The 22,642-nt window shown below is 44.7% G+C and overlaps 1 protein-coding gene across 3 annotated transcripts in view; it reads left to right on the top strand.

The window, feature by feature from the left end:
- BMP1 (bone morphogenetic protein 1) overlaps positions 1 to 22,642 on the top strand; it is a 176,886-nt gene that overhangs the window by 122,620 nt on the left and 31,624 nt on the right. For all 3 annotated transcript variants that reach the window (XM_082200270.1, XM_082200271.1, XM_082200272.1), the window contains exons 7-10: positions 1,509 to 1,633; positions 18,941 to 19,056; positions 20,340 to 20,442; positions 21,790 to 21,906. In XM_082200270.1, coding sequence (XP_082056396.1) covers positions 1,509 to 1,633; positions 18,941 to 19,056; positions 20,340 to 20,442; positions 21,790 to 21,906 — 461 coding nt within the window. The remainder of the gene's footprint in view (positions 1 to 1,508; positions 1,634 to 18,940; positions 19,057 to 20,339; positions 20,443 to 21,789; positions 21,907 to 22,642) is intronic.

Below are 22,642 nucleotides of genomic sequence, written 5' to 3'. Positions count from 1 at the left end.
ATATAAAATATTAACAGATGTAAAAGAAAGAGGGGGATTTGCCCTGACGGACTTAAAATTGTATTATGAAGCAGCAGCATTCTGCTGGCTGAAAGAGTGGATGCTCCTCGAGAATACAGATATCTTGGACTTAGAAGGTTTCAATAATGCATTTGGCTGGCATGCATATCTATGGTATGACAAAATCAAAGTGCATAGTGCCTTTAAAAATCATATTGTAAGGAAAGCGTTGTTTAATGTTTGGATGAGATATAAAGATCTGTTGGAAAACAAAACCCCTAGATGGTTGTCACCCTTAGAGGCTAAGGCCCACAAGAAAGTCAATATGGAGGTCGGATGGCCAAAGTATTGTGAGATTTTAGAACAGGATGGAGAGAAACTGAAATTAAAGAGCCATGAAAAACTAAAACCCAAAGTACAAGATTGGCTCCACTATTATCAAATAATGGAGGTTTTTAAACAAGACAGGAAAATTGGCTTCCAGGTGGAAAAATCAAAACTTGAGACAGAATTGTTAGAACCCAATACTAAGAATTTGTCAAGAATGTATAACTTGCTGTTGAAATGGAATACACAAGACGAAACAGTTAAATCAGTTATGATTAAGTGGGCACAGGACATTGGTCATAATATTATGTCTGCTGACTGGGAAAGGTTGTGGAACACCGGTATTAAATTTACGGCATGTAGTGCTTTAAAGGAAAATGTGATGAAAATGGTCTATAGGTGGTACATGACCCCAGTTAAGCTAGCAAAAATTTACCATTTGCCTGATAACAAATGTTGGAAATGTAAGGAAACTGAAGGTACTTTTTATCATCTTTGGTGGACATGCCCGAAGATTAAGGTTTTCTGGGAGATGATATATAATGAAATGAAAAAGGTATTTAAATATACCTTCCTTAAGAAACCAGAGGCCTTTCTCTTGGGCATTGTCGGCCAACTGGTGCCAAAAAAGGATAGAACTTTTTTCATGTATGCTACAACAGCAGCAAGAATACTGATCGCAAAGTATTGGAAGACACAAGATTTACCCACCTTGGAAGAATGGCAGATGAAAGTGATTCACTATATGACATTGGCGGAAATGACGAGCAGAATTCGTGACCAGGGAAAGGAGACTGCGGAAGAAGACTGGAAGAAATTTAAGATTTATCTTAAGGACTATTATAAACTTGATGAAGTTTAGAATGTCGAGATTTTATAGAGAGAAAGGGTTGCAGTAATATAAGATTAGATTAAGAAAGGACTATGATGAACTAGGACGGGAAAAAACATTTATAAGTTGCTATAAAAATTTGGACATGAGGATGCAGAAAGGGGAGGTATGGGGAAGTCCGAGGAAAGAAGTTTATGAAAGGACATTATGAAATTATATTTGTTTGTTTGTCTGTTTTTCTTTTATGTTTGTTTGTTATAAAAACTTTTGTAAAACCAATAAAAATTTTATAAAAAAAAAAAAAGAGATCCTGGGAATGCTCATTCACTGCTCTGTGCTGTGATTTCAGGGGGATCTTCCTAGACACCATCCATCCCAAATATGAGGTGAATGGGGTGCAGCCCGTCATTGGCCAACGGACCCGGCTGAGCAAGGGAGATATTGCCCAGGCGCGCAAGCTCTATAAATGCCCCGGTAAGTATTGCTGACTATACACCAGGCAAGTAGAAATCCAGGGCTTTGCAACTGCCTCCAATGCTGAATGTTTATTTCTTGCTAGTGGTCTAAAGTTATATTCTGAACTGAGTACTTCAACTTGTTTGGCCTGGCCAGGGGGTTTGCGGTCCTAGGGGGTTTCCCAGACAATATGCTTATGGCTGTACTGCAACCCCACCCAGCGTGAAATAGCACAGTCTGCACAATTGTTGCTCAAGTGACCCAAACACCTTTCCTCAGGAAGTGCTACTCTTTTGATGATCTCTCACTTTTTCTCATCACTCATACTACAAGATGATATCACTAGGAAAATGCTATTCTTTCCCCAGTTAGAGAAGCCATTGCTGTTTGGCATGCAGTCCTGAATGTGGTTGCCTGAGGTAGCCTTCTCAGTCCTGCCCCTGTGGCATCGCTGATGATGAGGAACACAGCCTGGACCAGGTTGTGACCACAGCACCGTTTGTCAGGGTGCAAAACATGAGACTCGCACAGGAGCAAAAAGGGGTTAATCTGAAGACAAAAGTGAAGAAGCACTTTGCACGGGGATATAATTTATTAATTTATATTTGAGGGAAAGTGGGGTTATTTCAAGTTGATATAAGTAAAAAAAAAAAACCCATCTCCATTCCCATTATGGGATACCAAAGAGCCCTTATGGAGTCCTTTTATAGGTTCTCTATTGGTAGGAGAAAATAACAGAGACCAACCAGAGAATATTGAGAAGCAAAGCAGCTGGTAAGCCTGACCTTTATTCACTGTTGCAACAGGATGCCCCCTTCACATGCAGGAGAAGGAGGAGGACCCAAACCTAGGTGTGCCCGCCATTATGTAGGCATTTTAAATTGCCCACCCTGGAGTCCACGACCACCCCCAGAAACATCATACATACATCACAGAAAAGGTTCTGTCTGCAACAGAAATCTGAGTGCATTGTTTTTACCCTGTCTGCCAGGTTACCTGTTGATGGCCACTTGACTGGATTACCTGGGGAGCCCAGTCATTCTTTTGTAATGATAATACTTAATTCCTGAGCTAGGTCACAGGCTCACCCTATTTACACCTTAGATGTGACAATCGGGAGGCTTCTGCATTTCCTTCTACCTTGTAGAGGTGACTGAAAGAGTCAAAATGATAATTATAGGGACGTGGGTGGCTCTGTGGTCTAGGACTTGCCAATCAGAAGGTCAGTGGTTCAAATCCCCACAACAGGGTGAGCTCCCGTTGCTTCGGTCCCAGCTCCTGCCAACCTAGCAGTTCGAAAGCACGTCAAAGAGCAAGTAGATAAATAGTAGATCAATAGGTACTGCTCCGGTGGGAAGGTAAACAGCGTTTCTGTGCGCTGCTCTGGTTCACCAGAAGCGGCTTAGTCATGCTGGCCACATGACCTGGAAGCTGTACGCCGGCTCCCTCGGCCAATAAAGCGAGATGAGCGCCGCAACCCCAGAGTCGGTCACGACTGGACCTAATGGTTGGGGGTCCCTTTACCTTTAAAGAGTCAAAATGGCTTTAGGACTTTTCCTTTGGGTTTCAGACGTGTGGTTTATATATTTATATGTGTGTTTGCTTGTTACATTTATGAACATTTATTATATATATAAGACCTGAAAATTCTTATAACAATGTAAGTCAATCAAATGCATAACATTACAAAAACACAATGTGACCTATTTAGTGCTTGGGTCTGATCTGGCAGTTCTTGCTTCTCAAGATTCAGAGGTGGTGGTGGTTGTTTTCCTCCTGCATTTCCTTAGTCTGGGACTCACACAGATATCCCTCAGGCAGCTCTTTCCTTCGGACTTTCCCAGGTAACTCTCCCTTCTCCCTCACCCTTTTTCCAGCTGATTGTAACCTGCACCCCCAAAATAATCTAATCTCCCCACAAAATACACTCTTATCAAAATTCTCTATTTCCTTATCCACTCACTCAGCTCAACTTAATCAAGCTGTGGGCTTTTTGTTCCTCAATATTGTTTTGTCTTTATCTAATCATTGTCTGCCATAGCCCAGTGTGAGGGGCTCCAGCTGAATTGCTTTCCTCCAGTCAAATGAGGAACGAACTAGGGGGCAGCAGTTAGGACATCTGAAACACGGCAGGGCAGAAGTCACTGTGAGGGGTTCCCTCATGAATTCAGGGTAGAAAGGATAAGAAATGGCTTAATCTGAACAAGTCACAAACGTTGAGCAGAGGTTCTGACAAATTGCCAGGATGTGCATTTTTCTCCCCAGAATTGGCTGGCAAGGTTTTCCCTGTGTGCTTTGTGGAACGGGTTTTTGTGTTAGGTCAAGAGCAGCATCTAGCTTTTGTTAAATAGTAATGTTAACATCTTTGTAGTTTGTAATAAAAAGGCATTTCTGTGGATGATGTTACTCGGTGGGGCAAACCTGTTGTGAGAAAAGGTTAATTGGCGGGAATGGCACATTGGATGAAGTGAGAATGAGTGACAGGGAGATGGATGTGTGAGGGACAGAAGAGGACTGGGAGGAGGAGATGAGAGGTATGTGGAATGTATTCATTTATTTATCACAAATGAAACTGAGGTGGGATGGTCGTCTGTCAGGGATTCTTTAGCTGTGATTCTTGCATGACAGGGATTGGACTAGATGACCCTTGGGGTGCCTACAATTCTAGGATTATGTGAATATGTTGAATCACATGCTGCCGTTGTAATCCAAAATTGTGTCAGGAGGGGGTGGGAGGACAGTAGGTTCCAGGGGGTATAGTTAGAAAATGGTTCAACAGACTGATTTGAAACTTGGCAGCATAAGGAAGGTAAGGTCCATTACAAACTAGGGAGAAAGGACAAGAAATTGCTTATTTGGAATATTTATTTAACAGGTTATTCTGGCACAAATCAGAGGCATGTTGGGGGGGGTGCAAAATAGCCAGGCAGAATTGTTTGCTAATGCTATGTATGCAGCTGGGAATTCTTCCCTTGTGCGTCCAGAAAACACATTGTGCTCTCTCACCACAGCAGCATGTAGTGAATGCTCAGGTCGATATTCTACAGGCAGTTCCCCCATTTGCATGCAGATTGAGGTCCCAGTCATTGGGTGCGTCAGTGGCTCCACCCTCTTCTGGGGCCAAAAACGACAAACGCATTGGGGGTCTCACATCAATCAGACAAGCACAAAATGGTTGCCACCTATATAAGTGCCAGTCTCCTACACATTTGCTATGCACACATCTAAGTGTATCTTTCAAAAACCTAAATGAAATGAAATGTATCCCAATTCAAGCAGCCGACCTTGAAACGGACAGCTCATGGAAGAACCCCGACCAAACCTAAGAGGAGGCGTGTAGTGGTGATAGGGGATTCCCTACTGAGGGGAACAGAAGCAGTGATCTGTGGGCCTGACAAGATGTCTCGGGAAGTGTGCTGTCTCCCCGGGGCTAAGATCCAAGATGTAACTGAACGACTGCAAGGAATCATAAAACCCACTGACAAATACCCCTTCCTCTTGGCTCATGTGGGAACCAATGACACTGCAAGCAATAGCCTCCAGAAGATCAAAAGAGACTACGAGGCTCTCGGCAGGAAATTGAAGCAACTAAATGCACAAATTGTCATCTCATCTGTCCTCCCAGTTGAACGACGTGGCCCAGGGAGAGAGGGAAAAATAGTGGAAGTGAACAGCTGGCTTCGCAAATGGTGTAAACAGGAACGGTTTGGATTCTTAGATCACGGACTGCAGTTTCTTGAAGATGGACTTCTGGCAAGCGATGGGCTGCATCTCACAACCGTTGGGAGAAATGTTTTTGCCAAAAATCTCAGAAACCTCATCAGGAGGGCTTTAAACTGACTAATGTGGGGGAGGGAGACAGTGCTCCTGAAGGTAGGAGTCTATCAATTATTGAAGATGATCATCCAAATGTCATAGACCAAATGGAGCAAACAGCATGTGGACCTAGTGGTGGGAGGAAAAAATCCTTAAATAAGAGACACGGGGGAATGATTAATGGACTTCAATGTCTGTACACTAATGCGCAAAGCATGGGAAATAAACAAGATGAGCTTGAGCTCTTGGTACAGCAAACTAAATATGACATAATAGGCATCACTGAAACCTGGTGGGATAAGTCCCACAATTGGAATGTAATAATGGGGGGATACAATCTATTTCAGAGAAACAGACCAGACAAGAAAGGTCTGTTATATGTCAGGGATGTGCATACCTGTGAAGAGATCCAAGATTTAGAACCTCAAAGCCAAAGTGAGAGCATTTGGGTCAAAATTAAGCATGCAAAAGGAAGGGAGATAGTAGTAATGGGGGACTTCAATTACCCGGATATTTGTTGGATGTCAAACTCAGCCAAGAGCATAAGGTCAAACAGATTCCTCACTGGCCTTGCAGACAACTTCATTGTCCAGAAAGTGGGAGAAGCAACAAGAGGAACAGCCATTTTAGATCTGGTCCTAACCAATGTTGATGACCTGGTTAGTGGGGTAGAAGTGGAAGGACCATTAGGTGCGAGTGATCATGCTCTTCTGAAGTTTACTATACAGCGGAAAGGAGCAGCCAAGCATACTAGGACTCAATTTCTTGACTTTAAGAAAGCCGACTTCATAAAACTTAGGGAAGTGCTGGGTGAGATCCCATGGACAGTAATACTAAAAGGAAAGGGAGTTCATGATGGCTGGGAGTTTGTTAAGAGGGAGATAGTAAAAGCACAACGTCAGGCAATACCAATGAGACGGAAACATGGAAGGTGCCTAAAGAAGCCAGGGTGGCTATCTAAAGAACTTTTAACTGAGTTAAGATTAAAAAAGGATGTGTACAAAAAAATGGAAAAGGGGGAAACCACCAAAGAGGAATTCAAACAAATAGCCAGCACGTGTAGACACAAAGTCAGAAAAGCTAAAGCACAGAATGAACTCAGGCTTGCTAGAGAGGTTAAAAGCAACAAAAAAGGCTTTTATGGGTATGTTCGTAGCAAAAGGAAGAACAAAGAAACAGTGGGGTAACTCAGAGGAGAAGGTGGTGAAATGCAAACAGGGGACACAGAGAGGGCTGAACTCCTCAATGCCTTCTTTGCCTCAGTCTTCTCCGATAAAGAAAACAATGCCCGACCTGAAGAATTTGGAGCAAATGATTCAGCAAAGGAAACACAGCCCAGAATAACTAAGGAGATAGTACAAGAATACTTGGCTAGTTTAGATGTATTCAAATCTCCAGGGCCAGATGAACTGCATCCAAGAGTATTAAAAGAACTGGCAGAGGTGATCTCAGAACCACTGGCAGTCATCTTTGAGAATTCCTGGAGAACAGGCGAAGTCCCAGCAGACTGGAGGAGGGAAAATGTTGTCCCTATTTTCAAAAAGGGGAAAAGAGAGGACCCAAATAATTATCGCCCAGTCAGTCTGACATCAATACCAGGGAAGATTCTGGAGCAGATCATTAAGCAAACAGTCTGTGAGCACCTAGAAAGGAATGCTGTGATCACCAATAGTCAGCATGGATTTCTGAAAAATAAGTCATGTCAGACTAACCTGATCTCGTTTTTTGACAGAATTACAAGCCTGGTAGATGAAGGGAACGCAGTGGATATAGCCCACCTTGATTTCAGGAAGGCATTTGACAAGGTGCCCCATGATATTCTTGTAAAGAAGCTGGTAAAATGCGGTCTTGACTATGCTACCACTCAGTGGATTTGTAACTGGCTGACTGACCGAACCCAAAGGGTGCTCATCAATGGTTCCTCTTCATCCTGGAGAAGAGTGACTAGTGGGGTGCCACAGGGTTCTGTCTTGGGCCCGGTCCTATTCAACATCTTTATCAACGACTTGGATGATGGACTCAAGGGCATCCTGATCAAATTTGCAGATGACACCAAACTGGGAGGGGTGGCTAACACCCCAGAGGACAGGATCACACTTCAAAACGACCTTGACAGATTAGAGAACTGGGCCAAAACAAACAAGCTGAACTTTAAGAGGGAGAAATGTAAAGTATTGCACTTGGGCAAAAAAAATGAGAGGCACAAATACAAGATGGGTGACACCTGGCTTGAGAGCAGTACATGTGAATAGGATCTAGGAGTCTTGGTTGACCACAAACTTGACATGAGCCAACAGTGTGACGCGGCAGCTAAAAAAGCCAATGCAATTCTGGGCTGCATCAATAGGAGTATAGCATCTAGATCAAGGGAAGTAATAGTGCCACTGTATTCTGCTCTGGTCAGACCTCACCTGGAGTACTGTGTCCAGTTCTGGGCACCACAGTTCAAGAAGGACACTGACAAACTGGAACGTGTCCAGAGGAGGGCAACCAAAATGGTCAAAGGCCTGGAAACAATGCCTTATGAGGAACGGCTAAGGCAGCTGGGCATGTTTAGCCTGGAGAAGAGGAGGTTAAGGAGTGATATGATAACCATGTTCAAATATATAAAAGGATGTCACATAGAGGAGGGAGAAAGGTTGTTTTCTGCTGCTCCAGAGAAGCGGACACGGAGCAATGGATCCAAACTACAAGAAAGAAGATTCCACCTAAACATTAGGAAGAACTTCCTGACAGTAAGAGCTGTTCGACAGTGTAATTTGCTGCCAAGGAGTGTGGTGGAGTCTCCTCCTTTGGAGGTCTTTAAGCAGAGGCTTGACAACCATATGTCAGGAGTGCTCTGATGGTGTTTCCTGCTTGGCAGGGGGTTGGACTCGATGGCCCTTGTGGTCTCTTCCAACTCTAGGATTCTATGATTCTATGATTCTATATTGGCAGCCAATCTGTGGGGTGGGCACTTTTCATTTTTTGTGGTTGTGCCCCCAAATCGGAATGCACTGGGCTCAACCATAAGCAGCAATGAAAGAAATTATTGGTTATGATCTAATAAGAAACCCTTTATTAATATTGTTTGTTTCTATCAAAGAAGTGGTGCCCCGGTAAGATCTTGAAATGGCAATGCATCTTGTAGCAGAGGACCATGTAGCCCCCTTGAGCTAATTGGATGGAAGGTGGGAAATTACCTGGGACCTTATCCAGGCAGAGGCGCTACCGTGACCCCCCCCCCCGACAGTGGCAAGGGGCACCAGGAGGCTCAAGGCATCCCCACAAATTGAAATGCCATCAGATATTTTCAGCTGATAAAGGTTGTACTCAGGACCCTTTTCCAGACAGTGCTGTACAGTGTATTAGATGATTTCAATACATAGTTATCATAGGGAACAAGTACAGTGTGTGGTTTTTGAGCAGCCCTTTTGTGAGTAACCCCCATTAAAATCTTTATTTATTTATTTATTTATTCGTTTGTTTTCCATATTTTAACAAATCAATCCAAATTATTTCAACATTTTAAAAAAATAATTAGGTTTCCCGCTCCTGTTAAAAACTTATGCCCAATTCTTCCTGATGTTGCCTCTTCATTTTTCTTATTTAATCATCTTCTCATCCTTCTGTTCGTTTTGATCCATTTACATAGCTACCCGCTCTTGTTGCCCTTGCAGTCAGCTCTTCTGTTGTTTCCCAAACACATAAAAGTACATTTCCCGTGTGCAGGCCTCTTTTCTCAGGTTTGGTGTGTAGAGAGATTAACCACCATCATTCATTGTCCATTCTCATTTCACTCCCCTGAGAACTCCTTTGAAAGCAGTCCTTCCGTTGTTCAAGGATACACTGAGCCACAAATAACTCCCCAACAAGACAACCATTCCGCCATTAAAACTCTGGGGATTATTTTCCAGAGTCCGCAGTTGGAAATCAAAGTCACATATAAAATTTCCTGCCAAGTATAATTAGCAGTTTATTGTTCTCACAAATCGCTCTCTTCTCACTCCAGATCCAGTCCAAGCATAATTTTTTATAAAATCCATACATTCGAGGGGGGGGGTAGAGAAAAGCATTGTGAAACCCTTAATAGAGCACAAATCATTGGCTCCCCCCTCTCTCAGTGTCAGATAACATCATAACGCCTGCACACAGTTATTTCATTTTGTAGGGGTGGGGTCAGGAAATAAAAGACCCTTAAAAAACCATGAAAGCAAACACTGCCCCGCCCCCATTTCATTCCGGCTGCTGTAAGAAATTTCTTGCTTGTTCAAAGTCATTCAGGTACCATCATCGCTCATGTCCAGTCCATTCGGTAGCTGGTTAATTGCAGCCCATTATCATATATGGGGCATTCAGGAGTGCCCCATAATTCATGATAATATTCCAAATTCTTGAGGAACCATTCACAAATCGTGCTGCCGATGGAGGCTCATCCATAGCAGGGACACACTCCCAGTTTGCGCCCGTTCTGCCTTTCAATTAGGCAGACACAGGCATAGGCAGTACAAGGATGCAGTGAACTCCCCAGAACTGCCTGAGGAGCATTGCCAGGAATTTTTCCTCATAAATCCTGGTTTCCCCCTGCTTGAACCTCCCCTCTGCCCCAGAGGGCAAAAGAGAGCTAGCGCCATGAATCATGGGCGTGGCCAGAAACCAATCCCATTAAAATCTAACGTACGTCATAGTAAACATAAACATAACTTTAAAAAGGACAATATCCATTTTGTCACAGAGGGCAAATTCTAGTTACCGTATTTTTTGCTCTATAAGACTCAGTTTTTCCCTCCTAAAAAGTAAGGGGAAATGTGTGTGCGTCTTATGGAGCGAATGCAGGCTGCGCAGCTATCCCAGAAGCCAGAACAGCAAGAGGGATTGCTGCTTTCACTGCGCAGCAATTTCTCTTGCTGTTCTGGCTTCTGAGATTCAGAATATATATTTTTCTTGTTTCCTCCTACAAAAACTAGGTGTGTCTTGTGGTCTGGTGCGTCTTATAGAGCGAAAAATATGATGCCACTATTATAATTGGGGAGGAGGCATGGTCAGTCCTTGCATGACGCAGGGTGCAGTACCTTGCTTTGACAATGGATCTGGACCCCCTGGGAGGGCGGTAGAGCCACCCGCTGCTGCCTCTGCCATCAGCACAAGGTCCCTTCCAACTCTCTTGTTCCATGGCAGTGGCATTCGTTCCCCGTTGGCACTTGGAACATGGAACAGTAACTTCACTTGCACTACATGCCAGGCATCTATCACTGTGAACAGACAAATCTGGGACACCTGCGTCACTGACAGCCATCCAGCTCCAAGGGAGCGATGAAACTGGAACTAATCACAATGCGAGATGCCATGTCTGTATTGCCTGGATAGCCGGTCTGGTGAGGGGGTGGCCTTTAACAGCTACCATTTCCTGGCATTTTGGAGCTTGAGTGAACATGGAAAGCCCTTGACAAAAAAATGTTGAACCAAAAGCTTATTTTGTTAATTGGCTCCTATATTATATTCTACTCCATATTTCTAGTTCTGTATATTTTACATTTTCTGAAACATATCAAATCATTCCTAATTATTCCTATCTATGGTCTGGCTACTGATCCTTCCCCTTATTTTGCCACAACTGTCCACAGTGAGGCAACTGGGGAGTTACAGTGGAAGGAGATTCATTGCTTCCAGTCTTGTGACATCAGCTTGTTGCGGCTGGACTAAGCTGAGCCCGGAATGTCCTGGCCCTTCTCTTGCATGTTATAATCCCCCCAGGGTCTGACCTCATGCTCAGTCTGCACTCTTCCCATTGCTTTATGAATGGAAACATCAGGACATAACACGGGAGCCTGGGCTGGAGGGAGGCTCCCACCTTCACCAAGGCTTTGGAGACCATCCCATCTACGCCAGCTCTGGCTCTGGAAACAGAACAGATGTCAGAACAGAAGGCCAGGAACCATGAGCCAAAGACAAGCAGGGGGAGTGTGTGAAACTTTTGCTTCCTGTTTGACTCCCAAGGCCTGATCTGGCTTGGAGCTCCCCAGCATCCGTCCCCTACCGGGTGTCTGTTTCTGTGGAGAGGACAAAGCCTTGTCAACAGAATGTTTTTCTAGTGAGGAGTGCAGCAGGATCTTTTCTGAATGGGAAAGTCAGCCAGCAAGAAGGGCAGTGAGAATGAGCAAAAGAGAGGAGTTGGCAGGGAAATGTTTAGAGAGGAGCAGGGGAAACAACTGGGAGTGCAGTGCAGAGTGAGTTTAGAGTTGGGGCATTAGCAGCAGAACCTAGCATCCAAGTTCTCTCGTGCCTGTTTCCCATCTTTCTTTCTCCACATACAAGCTCCCCATCTCCTTCCCCCCTTGCTTTTTTGTCTTTATCAGATGCTTCAGCTGTAAGAACTCTTTCTGAATTTTTGTGGCAGTTGCAAAGCAGCAGTGTGAAAAGGGCGAGAAGAGAACTGAGCCGAGTACCAGGCAACAGAAGGCTTGGGCTGTGGGGCCCTGGCCCCATAGCATATCCATGGAGATACACACTTCATCTCAGTTGCTTAACCAGCATTCGCCACTCAGCACCTGTGCAACTGATGCTGCTGCTGTGAACTGGTGCTCACAGAAGGTGCCTTCACATGTTAGGAGGAAGTGCCAGAAGAGGAGGACTCCTGAGTGACTTGTGCTTCCTTTTTTGGCTTCAGGGTAACATGTGAGGAGGGAAGGATTTGCATGCCTCCTCTATGTGTGTGTGTGTGGGGGGGGGGAGATTGACTGCTTTATTGGGCCCTGCATGTTGGCCTGGATTCCCAAACTGCAGTGGAGGGGAACCTTCGTGAGGGAAATGCACAGAAACTGCAGGCACTTGGCTCACTCCCAGCTGTCTTGTACCTGGTGGAAAGATGATATGGCTGCAGTCCCAAGCTTGCATGTGCTGAAAATGTGTGCGCACACTGGGAATTTACCCCTGCAGCAACTTCAGTGCAGCTTGCTCATGCAAGCCATCAGATCATTTCTTAACTCCCCCCAACCTTTCTTTCTGGTATAGGCAAATGAAGCAGCCGGCATACTCTTCAGTTTCTAGGGACTGTTGCTTACATGCATGTAATGGGTGGGTTGATGAAGGCTAGGGCTTGAAAAGCTGTAAACATAAGCTTGAGAACACATGAGCTGTGTACTGTTATGGTGCCTGGTGACGTTTCGAGATGGAAGGAAATTTCAAGAGCAACTTCACCTTCTAAAAGGAAGAACAAGTGAGTGGTACTCCTGAAGTGCAGGAGAAACTCATCCATCTCCACGAAGCAGTGTGGCCAAATGGCAATGCTGCCTTTGTGGACTGGAACAAGCACAATATCTTACTCATCAGTTAGTGTGCCAGGAGAAGACTATACTGCGTTCAGCTCTAGCTAGCAGCAAACTTGCCCCTGAAGAGAGTGACGAGATAACTTGCTGGAGGAGAGCAAGGCAAGAAGGAGGTGTCTGTCTTCCTCCTTTGCCAGAGGTGCGGCTGCCTGTCCCTCTCAGTTTGTGGGGCTCTCTCAGAACGTCAGTACTTGGAGGTGCCTGATACTCCAGATCAGGGGGAGGCAGCTCTCCTGCGTCATTCCATAGCCAAAGAAGGACCAAGTACAACAGGTGGAAGAGCCCCTAAGGTTTGCCATTAGGAACTGCTTCAGCTGCAGCATTTTGCACCGCTTTGTCAAACACTGCCAGAAGTATTTGGCCATGGGGCTGAAGAGTAAATAACAGCAGGTTAAAAACACACCCACCCTCTTTGCTTTTATAAGTAGTCAAGCTTATCGCTGAGAACATCATGACTTTTTGGCACTTGGAACACTAAAGCCATCCTTTTCTAATGTTAAACTCTGGTAGGCATAGGGGACCATTTGACACCATTTGAGTCCTTGCTCAATAGTATTCTCTTTGGCCTTGGCAATGAGACTCTGTTGATGTGGCATTCAGGCAGGCATGCCAACTCTAGGGGGTGGAGGTGTCATCAGCCCTCTCAATATTCCCCCCAGTAATGAAGGGGCAGAGGAGGCTGAACCACCAAGCGTGGCACAGCATAATAGTCAGGTTTCTCCCTAGCACAAGAGAGGACCAGCTGTGGCCATTGAAACTGCGTGGCCCTGGACAAGGCCTCCTCCTGACAACACACACGCAACATTACAGGCATGTGACACACATTGCGTGCCACACCACTTCCTCCCCATCTTCATCCCAAGGTGGCGCCTCTGCACACTGGAGAATATAAATGACTCACAGTTTATCTATCCCCAAGTCTGGAGGATCATATTGCTCCCCTAGAGAGAGGCTTGTTCATGAGATGCAGAAGTGTGGTCAGACAAGACATGAGTCAGTTGCACGTCGTCACAGTGTCAGGGCTTAAGCCATCCTGTGAGAACTTGCAGTGAAATTCCCCAAACTTCTTGGAAGTCCCCAGAGCCCTCGGATTACAAATGCAATAAACGTCACTGGTCCAAAGGTCATGGCCAAAACATGATAAAACTGGGGGTGTACAGCTTCCTGAGAAGTGAACTGTCTAGGTTGCTTGCATGGCAGTTTTTCAGTTAAAATTTAATTTTGTGCACAATGCTCTCACACCTTTCTTCCCTTTGGGGATGAAAACTAATCGACCCAAGACAGTTTAAAAACAACAAGGTTTTGTAAAGGCATTTTGTCTCTGATCAGTAAGATTCTTTAAAATTTATGGTTTCTTGTTAGGAGAAAGTTTTATTTTTTTCAAACTGCTCACAAGAAAGGGAGAATTTTTGTTAAAAGTAATTGTCATGAAGGTACAAAAAGGCCCAAGTCAATTTTTAAAATTTGCATCTGCAAACATTATTTTTTATTTTTGTGTCAACAGACCCATGAAATAAAACACGTCACCTGCAGATCATGAGTTCTTCCAAATGTAATCTGGTTGTGGCAGGGGTAGGGGAACACCAATCCATAGCCATGGATCAAGCCAAAACCCCAGCAGAAACTCACTCTCCCCAGAATTCCCACAGGGTCAGTGCAGTTTCATCAGTTGCTTCACAGGCAAAGCCCAACAGTCCTCATTAGCTTCAATGGGCCAAGCATCACCAAGTCTCCCCATAACTGTTGCTAATATTTAGGCCCTGGCCTCTTATTCAGACTCTCTTTGAGCCTAATTCTTGGTATTTCTGAGACAACTTGACCAGGAGGGTCAGCCAGGCCATCCTAGACACCAATAACACCACATGGAGATGGTCTGACCTGGCAGTAGTGGGACCTGTTTAGAGTGGGGAAAGTAGCTGGTTCTAGAAAGGGTGCTTATTTGATCCATCTGTCATCCTCTTGACAGCCTCACTTTCTTGTCCTCTTGTAGTCTTTTCTGCTTCAGAGTCACCCCAGGCCAACCTTGCTTCTTCTTCTCCAAGTGTTGCCACCACCCCTGTAGGCCTTTGCTCTCTTTCCACCTGTAGGATCTTCTGTGAGTTGGGCTGGGTGATTGACAAGTTGTGAATCCTCAATGAGCACACTGAATCTCAGGCTGCAGGGATTTCAGCACAGGAGGAAGGAGGTTAGTCCAAGGCAATCCTCATGGATCCCTCACACAGAATCTTCTGCAAGAGCTGCAAGTTTCTAGTGCAATAAAATGTTCCCATGACAAATGAGACAAGACTGTTAAAGGCTGGATCTGCCTTGTAAAGCCAAATGGTCATAAGCAAAAATCCTATAAAGATCACTTTCTCCCATATGAACCTACCCTACAGAGTCATTTCTTTTGGTGTGGAGTGGCTGGCGCTCTGTGTCGGCCTCGTAGACTTGATCACTTAGCTTTTTGACACATGAGTAAGTTTCAACAATTCCAGGCCTGGGAACCCAGGGGAGTCCATGGTTTTGCTGACAAAAGAGGTTCTCTGCGAGAAGCTGGAGGGGCTGACACCTAGTTGGTTTCTGCTAACCCAGGTGTGCTCTTTTTGCAGCTCACTTCATCTGCAGCCGTTTCCTCCATTATGAGCCAGTCTTTGAAATCTGACCCGTCTTTAGCTCTGCTACTGCTGGCCAGTGATATATATGCTGTGGATCTGGTGCTCTTCTGCTTGACAGTGGCACAGTTGGGCATTGCTCAGCGTTGGAGATCTGCTTCAAAGCTACTAAGGGAGGCTGGGATAAATAACATCTGGAATGTAGTCCTATCAGAACATCTCATGCAACTTAGGAGGGTAGTGAGAGGCTTCTCTTAGAAGGAAGCATGGCTCCTTTTCTTCTTGTACCTTAACAAGGACCGGCCCTCCCTTTCTCCTCCTGTAACCCAGGTCTTCATGTGCAAAGGCTATATGGTGGCCACCTAGATGCAAGGGCTGCTCTGAGTATGACACCAGATCTCCCTGGGGAGCTGGAGCCTTCTGTGCATCTACGGGGGCCATTCTCTTAGCTGCTTTAATGTCCATTCTGCCTGACTCCATATTCCGTGCTGTTTTGCATGTGCATGTAACTGGAATTATTGTTATATTGAAACAATAAAAAGTAAGTGTGGGGGGAAGAGGAGGACAGTTAACTAAATGGAAATGACATTAATTGGAATATAACTAGTCTAATTTGCTATCAGGAGTTGGTTACTGGGACGTGACTATTTCACCTTGAGAAGACTTAGCATAGATTTGCAAAAATGTGCTTGAGGCTTGGGATTCACCTTAGAGGTGCCAGGTGTGGAATCAGGTAGATGCCCTGGCATGCAATAGCCTTTGCGGTGCAGGACAGGCCTCTGGAGCATAGGGATGCTCTAGGAAGTTCGGAGGAGGGAGGAGCATCTCTGCAGGGAAATGTTAGATTACTGGCTGCCTGGCTCAACCGTAGGAACAGAGTACCATGTGGCGGCATTGGAAAAGCCTCAGAAACACGCAAGCTTCTCTGCATGCTTCTTGACACACTTCCGCAGAAGTGCAACCCCAAAGAAAAATGAGGCATAAGGAGAGCTATCCCAAAATTACTTTGAATTCCGTGACTGACCTAAAGTAAGGTACATGTGACTTCAGCCTCAGGCAGCGCCTGCTTGTCATGGGGAAAAGGAAGAAGAATTTACTCTTTTATTCCTTCTATTTCTCCTGTAGCATTTATGGCTCCTATTGCTGTTTATTTACTCTTCTTGTTTTGTTTTGTTTTTTAATGTAGATGTTGTGTTGTATTTTATTATATTTTTAATGGGTTTATTGACTATGTCCCCCTTGGCGGCTAGATAGGAGGCAGTAGAGTAGGGGTCTCCCAAATGAATAATTCCACATGGCACAGAAATACTACCTCCCTGGCCAGCTGAAATCTCTCTCATATATATATATATATATATATTTGCTTTCGTAGATTTTCACGGGTACAGGAATGCAGGTTTTGGTGTCTTCGGGTGTCTTCCCGTGTAAGAGTCGGGGTGTCTGTGCGACGTTTCGACGAGGTCTCACTCGTCATCTTCAGGCTGGTGCTTTCGGCTTCTTGTTACTGGAACAGAGCAGAATCTGGTGTTTGAGTTCCTATAAATACTGTTGAGGGGTGTGGTGTATAGCCTCCAACGTTCTGGGCAGAGAGGAAGTTCCTAGATTAGTGTGCCTTTTCTTCTTTTGTTCCTTAATTACTTGAGGGATATCTTGAGTGATTTCATGAGTGATATTCACAAGCTCAAGAGGTCAAGACACGAAAGCTTTAGCAACTAATCTACACTTAATGACCCACCCAGTGATATTCAGAATATCACTCATGAAATCACTCAAGATATCCCTCAAGTAATTAAGGAACAAAAGAAGAAAAGGCACACTAATCTAGGAACTTCCTCTCTGCCCAGAACGTTGGAGGCTATACACCACACCCCTCAACAGTATTTATAGGAACTCAAACACCAGATTCTGCTCTGTTCCAGTAACAAGAAGCCGAAAGCACCAGCCTGAAGATGACGAGTGAGACCTCGTCGAAACGTCGCACAGACACCCCGACTCTTACACGGGAAGACACCCGAAGACACCAAAACCTGCATATATATATATATATATATATATATATATATATATATATATATTCATTCATTCATTCATTCATTCATTCATATAAAGATTCTCAAAATGGCTGGATCTTGCTGCCACTAATTATGTTGTTTTCCACCCAGTATGTGTCGCCCAGGGGCATATGGGCAAGAAAGCTCTTGGTGTGCAATGAACAATTTTGCCCTTTACTCCAGGGCTGCTTCCTTCCCCCTTTTTGAGACCTTCTGGAAGCACTCGTGAGGATGGGTGTCTTAGCTCCCCATCAGCCCCTAAGCGAAGCCTCGTCCAGTAGGAGCATGTGGCTTCCAGATGGCCGCGCTGGGCTGGGTCCAGGTGGTGCTGAGCAAAGAGAGCTGTCATGGTCCCAGCTGGCAAGTGAGCTGCCTGGAGGAGGGTGACGTGGCAGTGTTGGGAATTGACCCCTCGCCCGTGCCTGGATGGAAGAAGGGGACAGGAGGCCAGTTGCGGGCACTGCCACTGGGTCTTTGCCCTTTGGTAGGGCAGCTTTTGCTGGCATTTGGATGTTTTTAAGAGCTGGCTAGGATCATGGCTCTGGCAGGCTGGCAGGGAAGGATGAGGAGGGGAGGGAGACCTTGTTTCCTAAAGGATCCAGGATCCCCTGGTGCTTTGCTGCAGAAGGAGGGAGAGCAGCAACAAGAGAGAACATGAAAACTCTTGTAAAGGTTTCGATTGCCTGCGCTAAAGCCCCGACTTCCGTCACTGTGGCAACATGGCATAAGGTTTGGTTTCCATAGCTACCTTCACAGCTGCAGAACAAGCTATAGATACTTTGGGGAAAGAGAAGGGGGGTTATCTGGAATGAGCCAATTTCGCAGGGAAAGCAGGAGTTTATCCTGTGGGGTATAGTTGCTTAGGAAAAAAGCAGGAGTGTGAGTGCTCTATTCTGCAGTCTGGCCCCCTCCACAGGAGCTTCAAATGGGTCACAACACAGACTTCAACAATGTTGTGAGAACACTTCCTTTTTTATTTTTTAAAGCAAGCTGCTAGTCCCTAAGGCTCAAAGATATGTCCCCAATGTCTGGAGAAATCTCAGAATCCAGAGGGAGTTGTGATGACTAGGATTTACAGCTGTATGGCTTCAGTGTCATGTACACTTCTTTGTTCTTTCCCATGACTAGCAGAGGAAATTATGCAAAACAAACATGTCCTTAAATTGCATAATATACGCATGCTGCAGAGTTCTGTTTTTCTTTTTGAAGAAATTGTTTAAACATGGCAGAGGATTTTGATGGGGGGGGGAGGGGGAAAGTGCAACCTTAATTTCATGGTCCTGTCTAGATGTCCGTGTCTCACCCCCAGTCTTGCAGCTGAGCAAACCAGGTGTATAGGAAGTATCCCAGAAAAGGGGGAGGTTGCTTTTCTCCCTCCAGGGTATGGATGACCTAACTGCAAAACAGTGGAAGCAGCGTGTCCCTGAAATGAGAGCCACCTGGTTGTGTTGTGCTGAAGGTGTTTGTTTAGGGGAGAGCATTGGGTGGGCAAGTTCACAGCTGTTTTCTAACCGCCTTATGATGTGCTTTCTTTTCTCCCCTTCCGGCCACCACCTCCAGCTTGTGGAGCAACCCTGCAGGACAGTCAAGGGAACTTCTCCTCGCCCGAGTTTCCCAATGGGTACTCTGCACACATGCACTGCATCTGGAGGATTTCCGTCACCCCCGGGGAGAAGGTAGCTGCCGCTCCAGTCCACCTGTCTCACAGCCCCTGGCCCTTCCCTCTCCTTCTTCCAGCTCACTGCCATTAGGGAGGCTGGGATACAGGGAAGTGACTCTTTCCAATCTGATGTTGTGGGCTGAGCTTTCTTATCCTTGGAATCCACAGCCCACAAAGGGAAGGCAGGATGGGATCACCCAACTGAAGTTGGATCTGGGTGTGTGAGTGAAGGCTTGTTCTCCCCTTCTTGTGCAGTGTCTTCCTCCTTTGACCCCATCTTAACACTGCTTCTGAAGTAACATTTCCCTTAGTTGTGAAAACTAGGACATTTGAATGCTGTGATGCTGGAAAGCAAAGTTATCAGATGCATGCTATGAGGAGAAGACTCCAGCTTTGTGAGCGGCCTTTCATAGTATTACAAAGATGCATTTTCAGGACCAGAGCAGGGAAATAAAAAGACAGAAACTCAATTTCTTTCTCTTGTTTACTCAGCTATTTGTCAGGTTTGCAGACAATAACAAAAAATTCCCATCATCTGTTGACCTTTGCCATATCCGTGTCTCTAATACTGCTCTCTTAAGCTGTAGGTTTATTTCTGTTTCCAGTGACTTAAAATAGAGAGTGATCATTCACGTCAAGCAAAGTGTGAGCTGGACTCAGGCACAGAAATTTGGGGCCATTTCCAGACTTATGAGCCTAAATGATTGCTATTTTGGAACAACATTGTCTGCAATTGTTTTCCACAGTTGCAAAAGGACACATGATTTCAGCAGTCAGAGTTTGACGTTGTTGGTTTTTTTGTGCTTCTGGAGCTATTCTGGGAGGTCTAAAATCATCTCAAAAGTGCAGATCCAGAGTAATAATAGGGGAAATCTGAACCAGTGCCAGTGACCTGTTGGCCTCTTCAGTATTGCTCACAACATTCCACGTGGACTCAGAGGGCCACAAGTTTAATGGTGCTTGCTTGTGCACTTTAAAAGCAGCCTGAATTACAGCATGACATATTTCTGCTAAATGAAGAGGCGACAGCCCTGACCTGATAAGGAATGGGGCAGAGTTTAAGAAGGGCTAAGTTCTGGGACCTGAGGGAGCTGACAGCTGACCACCAGTTCCAATAATCTGGAAGCAGAGAGATTATCAGTGGCGCAATTGGAGCCTTTGCACCAGTGCCCAGACTCTCAGTTTTTAAAAGAGAGAGAGAGAGACAGTTGGTCTCCTAGGAAGAAAATTACAGAACATTTTGAAGTAATGTTTTGTACCCGCTTCTTACTCAGGGTGTAATCTCTGCTTGCTTCTCAGATCATTCTGAACTTTACATCCATGGATCTGTACCGAAGTCGGCTGTGCTGGTATGACTACGTAGAGGTGAGAGACGGATTCTGGAGGAAGGCCAACCTGCGAGGTAACCATTGGGAATATATTGGTGGCCAAGCCATGGCATCTAGCTAGGCCATCTGGAGGCCTATATCTTGCCGTTGGAAGAAGTTTCCATGTCCAACTTGTCTGACATCCTGTGAAATATTCACTAACTGACCTTCCAGTTTATAATGCCAGATTGATGCTTGGTTTGTTTTGTATTTCACAGCTCAGGGGAAGGCCTTAGGGGGTTTAATGTTTGGGGGCATAATTTCTTTCCTCTTTGCAGTGCAGAGAGAAATATTAGAAACTCCACTCAGGCAGGGGCAGGGGAACAAAACACGAAATCTTTGAACCGTTTCCTTTTCTCCCTGTGTACTTACATACTTGTGTAGCACCCAATATGCTCACTTGTGATGAGTAATTGTACTTCCCTTAGAATCATTATCAGCTCATTCATCACTGGCCCTTTGGAGAGTGTGTTAAATTCAATCAAGGATGAATACAAAGCACTGCACTTTGTTCCTTCTTTACCTGAGAGCAGTTTTACTCTGCTGTAAAGGACTACCTGGTTACAAGAACTGTAGTTTGGGCAGACTATTTTAAAATGATGGAGGCAGATATGTGTTGGTGGTCTGTGATTAATAAAGTAGCCAGTTTGCTCGCAGCAAAGGCCCTTAGATCAGATGGGGCTGCACTTTGTCATTTAAAAGGGAACTTCATCTTGATCTAAAGGCAGCATTTGATGTAAAATCTGTTCCTTTCCTGGGCAATCTGCCCAGTGGTGTACCTGTTCACCAGAAGTGTGTCTAATTTACATTATAAACTGGCATGACTTTAACAACCAACCTCTGTTTCTATTATGGGCAGATATAAGACTCCTTTAGAATCCATTTTCTTCTGCATTTCCACTGTTTTCCAGCCCTTCAATCCTTTCTTGTACGATTTCATATTCACAATAAATTATGCAATTAAAGTTACATATATGTGTATATAAGCTTTTATACTTTTTCTGTTTTTCTTCTGCTTCCAAGATCCAAGTTATCAAAGAATTTTACACATTTGGCAATGGGTTGGGAATAGAGGTTAGGGCTGGGTAGCTAATCTTCCTTTAATGATTTTTTTTCCATTTCTGATGTGTCAACATACTTTATCTCTTTATTTCCTGCTCTACTCACCTTGTGGCATGTGCATGCATCATGTTTTATTGTGTTTTTAATATTTTGTTGGAAGCTGCCCAGAGTGGCTGGGGCCGCCCAGTCAGATGGGCTGCATATAAATCATAAAATTGTTATTATTAAAGTTTATAAGGAGTATACGTGACCATACAAGAAATGGTATGGCAACAGAGGTGCAAGTGACATACCCAAGGAAGCCTGTGGTTTTTCTCCAGGTAGGTTTTGTGGGAACAAACTACCAGAGCCCATCTACTCTACGGACAGCCGCCTCTGGATAGAATTCAGCAGTAGCAGCAACTGGGTGGGAAAAGGATTCTTTGCTGTTTATGAAGGTATTGTCTTCTCTTCTTCAACCTGGCAGAGTCAGGGGAGGGAGGGGTAGAGGTTAAATTTGGGAAGAGAGCCCGGAAAGAGCTAGAAAAAACCTAGAAACCAGAATGATATTTTTCCTAGGTTTGGAAATCTGAGAAAGTGTCATGGGACTATTTCACAGAAGGAAAACTGGTGTTGCTCAGAGAAACACACACAAATATCCTAAATGACACAGCACAAACAGCACAAATAAACAAAACATGAGCAAAACAGACACACACACACACACACACACACACACACCACCATGAAAGCGGGTGACTTCTGTGCCAACTTCTAAAGACCTGCTGAAAACTTCTTTATTCCTCCAAGTCTATGCAGGCAAGAATACCCATCCCAGAACGATTTGTTGATGCTTGCTTTTAGCTTTTTTGCTTTTAAATTGTTTTCTTTTATGCTTTTATTGTGTGCTTTTTATCTTTTTAATGTAAACCATTTTGATATATTTTGTGATTGAGCGATAAACAAAAAGACTGCACAACTCAAAAAAATCAGCAAAACAAAAAGAAGTAGGCAAAACACACAAAAGCAGGTGGGCAAAGTACATATCCACACCTAAAAAAGAAGGAGGAAAACCAACAAGACATCTCCCTCCAAACAAGAAGGCAGTAAAATCTCTCTCTCACACACACAGCCCAAAAAGAAAAAGAGTAAAGGCAGCTGCCCCTTGCCTCCCTGTCCTCCAAACCCACCCGG

The sequence above is a fragment of the Podarcis vaucheri genome (assembly GCF_965113315.1).
Source record: "Podarcis vaucheri genome assembly, chromosome: 15".
NCBI classification, from domain to species: Eukaryota; Metazoa; Chordata; class Lepidosauria; order Squamata; family Lacertidae; genus Podarcis; species Podarcis vaucheri.
Note: the sequence above shows the minus strand (reverse complement) of the source record. Positions and strands in the feature narration are given on the sequence as shown.